At 36.5% G+C, this 11,200-nt stretch overlaps 1 protein-coding gene across 1 annotated transcript; it reads right to left on the bottom strand.

Annotated features, from left to right (window-relative positions):
* Nucleotides 1-165: 165 nt before the first annotated feature.
* LOC121755295 (coatomer subunit delta-2-like) lies at nt 166-5,574 on the bottom strand. Its single transcript, XM_042150599.1, has 12 exons — nt 5,449-5,574; nt 5,061-5,138; nt 4,937-4,976; nt 4,041-4,264; nt 3,573-3,815; nt 3,319-3,490; nt 2,349-2,653; nt 2,055-2,244; nt 1,770-1,920; nt 777-839; nt 590-686; nt 166-449 (listed from the first exon to the last, which is right to left on the bottom strand). The coding sequence occupies exons 2-12, from the start codon at nt 5,061-5,063 to the stop codon at nt 360-362; spliced, it is 1,578 nt and encodes a 525-aa protein (XP_042006533.1). The 5' UTR covers nt 5,064-5,138; nt 5,449-5,574; the 3' UTR covers nt 166-359.
* Nucleotides 5,575-11,200: the final 5,626 nt, after the last annotated feature.

An 11,200-nucleotide genomic window follows, 5' to 3' on the forward strand; every position in this document is an offset into this window, starting at 1 on the left:
TATGAATATGAATATGAATATGAATATGAATATGAATATGAATATGAATATGAATATGAATATGAAGATGAAGATGAAGATGAAGATGAATATGAATATATGATTATGACCAAACTTCACATCAGTAAAAACTGGGTTGTCTTCGCTGATACTGCAAGGTGCAAATTATGGACTATGCAGTGAAACTGCCATTGAAATTCCCTAATCAAAAATCTGAGTCAAATTTCACAACGAATCAACAATTAAACCTCTCTTTACTTGTATGTAGTAAATACGCAAGGGATAAAATAAAAGAGACAAATTCTTCGGAAAAAACACAGAACCCAGCAGTGTGTTTGTAGAAACCAACAGTGCAACAATCAAACCACTTGATAGTTTTCAGCAGCGAGCAGCATTCTCTGAGCATACCTAGGAGGATTACCTCCTTTCAGAGGCAAGACATTAACCACCTGCAATGGATGAAATACGTAAGAAACGGCCACAAATATTTAATAGGATCATTACAGCTATAGCTATCCTCTTCCATGAAAAATACTCAGCAAGAGATCTAAAAGATGTAGCGTGTGATGCACAGAGGACTGAAGAGAACCTGTAGATTACTGAAAGTTCTTGTAGAAGTAAAGCGCACAGAAATTGGGAAAAGATCTGATGTGTCGATTGCAGGAATAACAAATTCCATAGATCCACTGCAGGCACAACATAAGAATAATAAACCAAATCAGAAACACAATGGAATCAGATTGAAAACAAGCAGAAAAAATTCAGTGCCAATTAACCTGCGATTGGAGTTATCGATCAGCAAAATAGACCATTCCAAAATTGATTTCTTGGCATCGTACCTGCAATTGATATTCCGAAATGCTCACTGCTTACTTGATATATTGAACAGGCAATTAATTGAGAATGAACATCAGAGTACAAGCCTTAGAATCACCAATAGTCTCAAGACAATTTCATGCTAAACAGTAAACAATAACCTGGCCACATATGGACCCCATTTCTTTGGCTTGCTCATATCTCTATATAAACAATGACTGTTCTTTAAATCAATTTGTATTTAATTTCCATCCAGTTCCTTATACTCCACTTCACAACACTCAAACCAGCACCACAAACTAACAGTTTAACCTAGTCAGGTTACAGTCATCAAAGGGACCAAGCACTCACAAACCCACATGACAAGGATGGATATTGCATCATGCACAGTACAGTCATCACAAAATCCATGGAAAGCAGCCTCATTTAATTAGTTAAATAATAAGTTAATACCACAAGGCTGTCTAACATAGGGTACTTCAAGTTTGATTCTGGCTAGTTGCATCTTGAGACGACCAAGTGGGCTTAGGTAGCCCTATAAATGGGTACGGCTTGCATTAAACATTAGATAAGCTAGAAAAATTATTTTGTTTCAGGAGAACAGCCGCACACTGAGGGGGCAATACATGGTGTTACATTCCACTAATCATTATGGACCTATCTTTGAGAGACTATCTTATTTGCTCAATCACTACATCAGTGTATTTTAACTTCACAGATTAGAAAACTCTAGCTTCTGATCTAGTAGTCAACTTTTAGAGGTATCAAGTCATATTTTGAAAACAATACTAAACACAATGTATGGGAGATAGCTTTTAGATGTTTCAGGGTTTCATAGGAGTAACTGAGAAACACCAACCAATACTAACTGATACTACTAAAATACAACATAACATCTCTAGCAAGCCTTTAGCAATGAAATGTCAGCAGTAAACAATAAGATGAAACCACACCTCCAATCCCCATCAATTTGTTGTACTTTTGGTGCCTCTCTAAGAGCTGGAAGAGGAATTGAGATCACAACATTTTGCAGATCAAAACTTGGAGCTTCATACTCTAAGTTCACATAGGTGTCATTGCCAGAAACAGAAGGCCAGCAGCTAACTGCAATGACAAAATTAAGAAGTAGACCATTTACAAGATGGCATATCTTTTTAATGTCTCAAACGACCATATACGAAATTAAGAAGTAGACCGTTTAAGAAGTAGTACTTGGGTGACATAGAAGAAAAGCTTACTTGACAATGGCACAAGTGACTCATCTGCACTTTGCAGTCTCCATCTCAACAAAGTAACACCATTGCCCTGGCCAAAAGGGAACGGGCGATTTGGGTCCTTAAGACCCAATATGCTTTCACCATTGTACAAATCTTTATTTATGTTGGGGTGGGTCTTAAATATAACTCCAGGATTATCACTTGTCTCGATCTGAATCAACATCAGAAAACAATACTCTCAATAGCATTCAACAAGAAAAAGTCTTTCCAGATACAAGTGAACAACAATCAGGGCAGTAACAAGAACTGAGGTACCTGAACTTGGATGAGTCCATCCTCCTGGTTAAGTATCTGGAGTGATAACATTCCTTGCAGATCAAAGTTTTCAATACCACCGTCCCGTTTTAATGTTACATTAAGCTTTTCTTCAATACTTAATGTAACAGGGTCACTTGGCAGAGAAGCAGGTGCTTTGGACTGACCAGCACTTGGTCTCACATCTTCAACAATCACTTCACCTTCAGCCTTGAGAGATTCCAAAAACTGGTTGGTTCTTTGTGTTTTCCCAAGCTTCATGCCAAAATCTTTTGACGGAGCTGTAGCAGAGGATGGCAGACGACCTAATCATTGTAATTCGAAAGAATTAATACAGCCTCAATTCAACAAATTTACCATTAAAACAACTTCCAATTTTTACCAGTAACATAACTAACTACTGTAACATTTAGTTAAAAAGTAGTACTGTATAATAACATAATTTTTCATATTTAATACTCCCTCCGTCCCAAGATAAGCGAGTCCTATACTCATATTCCTTTTTGGGATGTCCCACTATAAGTGAGTCATTTCCCTTTTTAGCAAAAAATCCCCCCTCTTTATTCTCCACCTACTTTATTCTCTCTTTACTTCTCTACCTTTCTCTTTCTCATATTTTATTCTCTCTATCTTTAAATATCAATTCCTTAAATCCCGTGCCGAAAAGAAGTGCTTTGCTTATCTTGGGACGGAGGGAGTAGTATTTTTTTAACTCAATATAAAAACTAATGACCAACTTGTATCAATAGTGACACGTTGAACAAAAATAACACTAACCAAGAAGGTGAACTCAGAAAATGCATTTTAAAGTATGCTGAATCTTTCGCTAATTTGTCTCGATAAATTATTCCTTTTAGCTTTATTCAAAGCTATATCATCTTCATAAAACTTGTTAGAGCATCCTGATGATACAGGTCAGTACTTCCAATACAGATTATCAAGTAGCTGCAACTTTTTTTAGAGGGCAAACCTTTCTGCTTAGAGAAGGAGTCCCCTTCGATGCTTAATCCAAAGCTAGAACCACCTCCAAAACCACCATTGCTGCTAGATATGCTAGTGTCACTGCCAAAGACACTGTCTATTCTTCCAATACTTGATTGCAATGACATAAATCCTCCCTTGTCACCTCTATTCTTCTCAATCTATATAGAACATGTAATTAATTAATCGATCCATGGTATATGAAAAATGACAAACAGAAATTGAGCAACAATGAGCATTTACCTTGCTTTTGTCAATCTCACTAGCCTTTTTTTTCATGATATCCTTGGTTTCGTTGATTTTACTTTGGAGGACCAACTTGTGTAGTTTCTCTTCATGACTTTCCATTTCACAATACTGCTTGACTTGTGCAACTGTGACATTTTCCTTGTGTCCCAGTGAGATAACTTCATCAAATGCAAAAAGAATCTCAAAAGCTGTCTTGCCAATGCCTTCCTCGTCTAAGGAATAAGAGTATTCAGGCACCTGAGATGGTTAAACAATGGTACAGTTTACAATAATACCAAGAAGGTCAAAATTTTCTAAAAATAATTGATATTATATATGATAATGACTTCAAGTGATGAAGATTGAAGACTACACCTACAAAATTAAGACATATATGGAAGACCAAGTGGGATACAGAATATGAACATACAGCAAACTCAGAATCTAAGATCAATAAATCCAAGCCAAATAAAGAAAGGTTACAAGTTTAGAAAGTAGTCTCAGTGTCTCCAAATCCTCAAGAATGTTACTCTGCTTATTTGTAACAAGAAGTAGATAGAGGGTCTCTATTGGCTGATAAACATAGCGGACATTCTCAGTCTCAACATAAGTATGTTGTTTCCCTGTTCCCACCAATTTGGGGAAAGCTGCAAGATACCCCTCAATTCGTATACGAGACATGTCCACAAACTGTCTCGAGACAAGTGCTGTAAAAGATACAAAATCACATTGTAACATATGCCCATTGTTCTAATAAAAGGAATGAACATAATCAAACGTGAATTGCTAAAAAAGCTGAGCAGCATAACTAAAAATCAAACGTGAACATATAAACATTAAAAAAGGCGTGTCATGAAAGTTCAACAGAAGGCACAAGGACCATAAAGAAAACTTTATAAACAAATGTATGATAATTGATAAGAAAAGACAATGCATGGAAAATGCATATAGGTATGAAACAAAATGGACAGAACCAAATTACACGACAGATGTAAAAATAACTAGGAAAGACCACAAGAAGGCCAGTACGATAAAATAATAGATGAAGTATGTGCAGTCCAAACCAAGAAAACAAAGTACTTAATAAATATCGATGTCCCTGTCAATCGATTCTGCAAACAGACATATTAATTAGCATGCATGCATAATCATATTCATGTTCGCCTAATCATTCTCGAATGTAATGTTCTAGCAGAGGGCTTTTAGGACAGACTGAGATCATTACAATGCCAAAGAGATTTTTCTTACATTCAGCACGGGCATGGAAAAATAGCTATAACAACTAAAAGCACTGACCAAAGATAGCATCCTCACATATCCAACTTACATATTCAAAATCAGGAGAAGTAATACATGGAAAAAAAAAGTTAGGGGCCTACCTTTGCCCGATTTACTTATGATGGAAGCCGCTAGTACAACCTGCACCGTATAGATAAACGTCAGGAACACAAATAAAGCAGATCAAAAGGAGACTCAAACAGAAAAATGTCATAGAAAACTCACCATCTTGTTTTCTCAATTTCACCACCGGACACTAATCAATATAAACGTGAAACAACAAGAGAAAAGCCCCAACAACACCTACAAAATCACAATTGAGCCTTCAAATTCGCAGAAGTACCAAAATCAAGTGGATTTCAGGGAAAAATTGATAAATACACACAGCACGCTAGCTACACAATCACAGGATCTAGAAGAAGATCCAGATCCGACGCGATGCAACTATCTATGTTTCAAATTCGTAGAACGTACGGATACGTGAAAGTTCAGATTTATAGAAAAAATGGTGCGCAGATACCGCGGGATTAGAGTGCAGCGAAAAGGAAACAGAAATCGGAGCAAGTTTCGAGCGGATCAACCGAGAAAAACTCCAGATCAAAAGTTACGTTACCTGAAAATTCACAAGATCCAGATCAAGCGAGTACACTGCAGAGTGCGATGCATGAATGAATTAATCGCGAAGCGAGGGGTATATGTATATCTGGTTAGTTTGGCTTGGACTACTCACCATTTGAAAAATTAGTCTTTTGCAAATCGCACCCTTAGAATTAGATTTAAATTGTCATAATAATCATTAAATTTTAAAAAAATAATCACTAAATTAGATTTAAATTGTCATACTAATAATCACTAAATTATACCATGACTTTTACACCTTTTACAATTGTTCAATCATGAAAAATTTCGTGTGTTATTTGTCTGGATTTATTTATGAAAACATACATGTGAGAAAATTAAAGTCATATGTCAAACGACGTTGTTTCAGTAGCTAATGTTTTGTCCATATAGTACTTTATGTATGTTATATCATAGTAAATAATTTCCCTTACATATGAAATTATGTGATAACTGAAAAATTACCAAATTATAATATAATCGATTATTTTGACAAATTACGGGATTGACGAAAAATTGACCAACATTGGTAGTCTTTCCTTCAATTTGCACAATTAAAAAAATTAAAAATAACCGGCTAAAAATATCAATGTGAAACCGAGAAAAAAAATAAATGGGACATTAAATTATAGACATACCGAAATAATATACTATTATTTCGTGAACGAGAAAATATATCGTGTAGACATGCATTGGATAACAAAATAAAATGTTTTAAATATATTTTCAAAAATTCAGAAATTCTTCTTCACGCTTTTTAAAAAAGATTGTGTTAGAGTTTTGATGCAATTGTAATATTGTATTCATTTTATTAAAATAAACCATATTTAATACTCTCTTTATTCCATATTCAATGTTTTAAATTTTTATTTTAGAACTTCTCTTATATTTTATTTCACTTTTACTATTTATTGTAGATGAACCTTAAATTATGTGCTCTCATTTCACTTATTTTGAATATATAAAAGCACGATCCAAAGTATACTAATTTTTTCTACTCACTTTTCTTTATATTTTTTAAAATCATTGACGTATGGATGAGCAAAATAAGCGAATATTCGATCTGAACCAAATCAGAACTTAGTATTTGGTTTGGTTTTTTGGGTTCGGCCAAGTCCGGTTTAAACTTTTGGCAAATGTCGATTTTCGGTTTAGTTTGGATCGATTAAAATAACAAAAAAAACTGAATTTCTTTTTAATACTATTATACTTATAACATTATATCCAATTTACAAACTGAATACTTTAAGCAAGCTTCATCTGGAAGAACAGTATTTTTTAATTGATTTTATAAAAGTTAAAACAAAGAAAATATTATAGAATTAGAGGAGAAAAAACTAATTAGATGGATAAAATAAGGTAAAAAGAAAAATTCTAGAGATTTGATCTTACTAACTTTAATTTATTGACATATGCTCAAATTAGAGCTAAGTTATTGATAACATAACTTAAAAAAGACAGATATATGCTCGAATTAGAGCATAGATGAGTCTCGGGTCTCTCGGCATTGCCTCAGCAAACCGTTGGGCGTCATGTTGCTCAACCGCTTGACAGCTCAATGTCGGTCAGTTCCCACACGGTTCTTTATGCATTACTTCTTATTTTTAAAGTCTATTTGTTACCAAAACTCAATAAACACACAAAACAATTAAAAATAAATAATGTGTAATAATATACCATAATAGAACAAAACTGGTCAACTGTAATAAGCTCTAAAAGCATGTAAGTTCTGTGTTTACCAATCTATAGTTTTTTTTATTATTCTCAAATGTTGTATGTTACCCGGAAAAATGATCGAATACAAAAATTGATCTCAATACAAAATCCAGACCAAATCCTAACCATGAGATTTGATAATCTAATGGTTAACAATTATATGAAAATACGGAGGGTCGTTATTAAGAAGTTTTAGGTCATATTATAAATTTCAGGTTTGCTGTCATGTTAAGATCATTTTAGACCATCCTTACTATAACAATCTAAAAATAAATTAACAATGACCTAAATATGACATTCGTATGATTGGTTCTGTGTTTTTGTATTAAGATTGATTTTTCCATAGATAAAACCCATTTTAGAGTCAAATTAGAACTTACTATGTATTTGTGTTTGTAGGAGTTGCAATTTAATTGGTATGAATTTAATTCTAGTGTCCAGCCACATTATATTCAACTTTCTAGCAGCATGTCCGGTGCAATAAAACGAAAAATAATTTTCAACTCCCACAAATTTACTGGGAGGAAGGTATATACATAATTAAGTACTATAACAATTACATATGCTTGACTGAGAGAGTTGCATATTTTGCCGCTTAACCTGAAGTGTTCGAATCCCCATTTGTTTCGAATTCTTGCATATATTGTGGTTTTTAGTTTCAGAAAACTCATTTTGTTTGCTTCCTATATGTTTGTTTTAGTTTCATCGTGGAGTTATTCGAATGGAATTTAATAATACTAAGAAATAAACTTTTAGATTAGTAGAGAATGGGTCTCACCTCAATAGAGGAAAATTGTTTCCAAAATTAGAAAGTGCATATTCTTGTGGGACGGACTAAAAAGGAAAGAGTGTATATTCTTGTGGGACGGAAGGAGTATGAGTGAGGGGTTTAGAGCATCCACATCCATGCTCTTGCCAAAGAGCATGCATGTGGGCCCAGACCCACATTTATTAATTTTTTACTCCCAGCTCTTGCCCACATGTATGTGGGCACAACACATACATTCATGCTCTTCTGCAAGGACATGCTCAAGGGTCCCACCATTCCATTATTTAATTTAAATACTTCAATTACTAAAAACATTTCTTCAATATAAAAATACATTAAAAATACTCGAACTACTATTACAAATTAAAAAAAAATAAAAATCACATACTTAAAATCCTAAAAAATAAAAATTACATACTTAAATCCTAAAAAATAAAAATTACATAATTAAGATCCTACAAATTAAAAACTACATACTTAAAACATAAAAAAATACCTTTGTGGAAGAATATTCTATCCCCATTGTTTTTCAGAGACTCGTATCATTGTCCAATGTGCATCAAGTTGCTCGGGAGACATGTGAGTTGAGCCAAAAAGGCCAACAACAAGTTGGTGGGCGGTTGAGGTGGCACAAAGGGAGCAGGAGCGGGAGCGGCGCGACGGCGGTTGGCCGCCTGTTTCCTACCTTGCGGCCGACGTTGGGAACTGCTCGGGTCGGCGTCGGGGCTACCCAATTAGTTGCGGCAAGCTGATTAGCCACCTCATCCGAGCATAGGGATAACGACCTCGACCATTTGTTAGAAGAGCTGGAGGAGGATGATAAGCCTCCCCTATACTTCGGATGCGTACGCACCTCCTGCCAAGCGTTGAGGTACTTACATGGTTTGTAATAATAAGATTGATAGGTCGTCATGGCGGCACTGATGATGCCGAGCTCGCTCTTGCCGCTCCCCGCCAATGTTGTTCCTGGAGGTAAATCCCCTGGAACTTTGGGATTTCTTCGTTGGCTCTGAAGATGGCATTGCGCACCATACTCTCATTGCGCTCGATGGTTCTCTCCGGTCAGGTGGCATTGTACTGGCGAGAGACGCCGGTGCGGACGTGAGGTCACCGCCACGACCCTGAACACGAGTACTACGAGGAATATGAGTAGGAGGAGTTTGGGAGCCGCCGCTCCCTCCCGATCCTTGTTCGGGTGCCCACCCGTATGTCCCATCAGGGGCATCTTGCTTGTCCACCGGGTAAGGCCGGTAGCCACCCGGAATTTGAGAACCTTGGGTTTGAGGAGGGGGGTGAGAATTCCGTTTCCAGACTATGGAATGGTGTTGGGCCGAACCATTCGTGGTTCCAACCGCTGGAGTCGGAGGGGTGATCGCCGGAGCCGGATATTTTTTTTGCAAGAGTGAAAGATTGAGAATTGATGAGAGAATTTAGATGAGAATTGTATAGTGTGGTGGGAATTTTTTTGTGTGGAAATGATGGTATTTATAGATGAAAACGTGAATTTTGGGTAAAAATAAATAAAAATAAATTAAAAGTGGTGAGAAAACGGATAAAATTTATTGGGAAGTGGGAAAAATATTTTTTTAATTTAAAATGATTTTTAAATTAAAATTCGATTTTTTTTAAAAAATAGAAAATGCCAATGGCTATGCCGTTGGCTAATGGAGTGCTACCAAGTCGCCCTGCTCAGCAGCATGGACGTGCTCGATGTATCGAGCAGCGCCGTGCCGTCGGCAAGAGCACAACGGCGGATATGGGTGTGCCGCGCCGTCGGCACGGACGCCATCCGTCAGGGAAAGCACGGATGGGGATGCTCTTAGCCCCTCCCCACTCCCACTTGGGTCCGCCCATGTCCACAACTTATTTCAAAATGTAAACTCTCTCGTTCTTTACTCAATTTTCTCCTTTTCTTTCTTACTCCCCCCGTCCGCCATTAAATGTCTCATTTTTCCTTTTTCGTCCGTCAGCCAATAAATGTCTCATTTCACTTTTACTATATTTGGTAAGTGGCCCCTACATTCCACTAATTCATTTCACTCACATTTTATTATAAAATTAATATATAAAAGTTGGCTCCACATTCCACTAACTTTTCTACCCACTTTAGTACATAAAGTCAAGCAATTTCTTAAAACCCGTGCCGGTCAAATATAGAACATTTAATCACGGACGGAGGGAATATTTTTTATTCCCTCTCTCATACTTCACTCAATTTTCCTTTTCCTCTCCCTGTCTCTGACTTTACTAATTTGTCGCTAAAACTCGTGTCGTCCGCAAATAAGACTATTTTTTATGGACAAAGAAAGTATAATATCATTAAATTTAATTTTGAAGTTATCTTATACTACAATATATTTTTTTAAAATATATTGTATAATCTATTTATTTTTCCATTGAATTTCATCGTGATCTATAATAAAAAAAATATTAGAAAAAAGAGCCAAAAGGTTTGTACTATTATGATTTACAAGTTATGGATAGATGAAAATCGCACATATTATCCATTTTTCTCGTAGCTTTTGGAGACGACAACATCGAAAATACCTTACAATCGTGAATTGTAAGTTGGACTCCCAGCATTAAAATCCTGACTTCGCCACTGCATGAGTTTAATTTCGAACCATAATACAATTTCATTCTTAGAGCATTAGCAATGGGGCGCCCTAAAGCCCGCCCTATGCACCGTCACGTCAGTATTTTATCCTCCTACCCTTCCACCTGCAGCGGGGCGCCCTATAAGCCGCCCTAAGCATTTTCTTTATTTGAATATTTAAATAACTACAAAAATTGGAAAAAAACATTCATTTCATTTAAAATTAATACATTACAATACAAGTTAAAAAAATACGCATTCTCAACGACGACGGTTACGGGCCCAAACTTCTTCAACCATGTCGTTCATGAGCTGAGCATTGTCTTGTTGGTTGCGCATTGAGGCCTGTCTAGACAGAACCTCATTGAAACCCGTCGATAATCCTCGAGAATGGGGCGCTGTCGCCGTGCTGAAGCTAGATCCACCTTCATCATCGGCCCAATCGGTGACGCTTCCACCTTCGTGTTCGACTATCATATTGTGCAAGGTTATGCACGCATACATGACATCGGCGATGACTTCCTTGAACCAGAGACGCGCCGACCCTTTCACTATTGCCCACCGTGATTGGGGCACACCAAATGCCCGCTCCACATCCTTCAGCGCCGCCTCCTGCTTTTGCGCAAATAAAACTCTCTTCTCACCCATTGGGCAGCTGATCGTCTT

The sequence above is a fragment of the Salvia splendens genome, chromosome 11 (genome assembly GCF_004379255.2).
Source record: "Salvia splendens isolate huo1 chromosome 11, SspV2, whole genome shotgun sequence".
Lineage (NCBI taxonomy): Eukaryota > Viridiplantae > Streptophyta > Magnoliopsida > Lamiales > Lamiaceae > Salvia > Salvia splendens.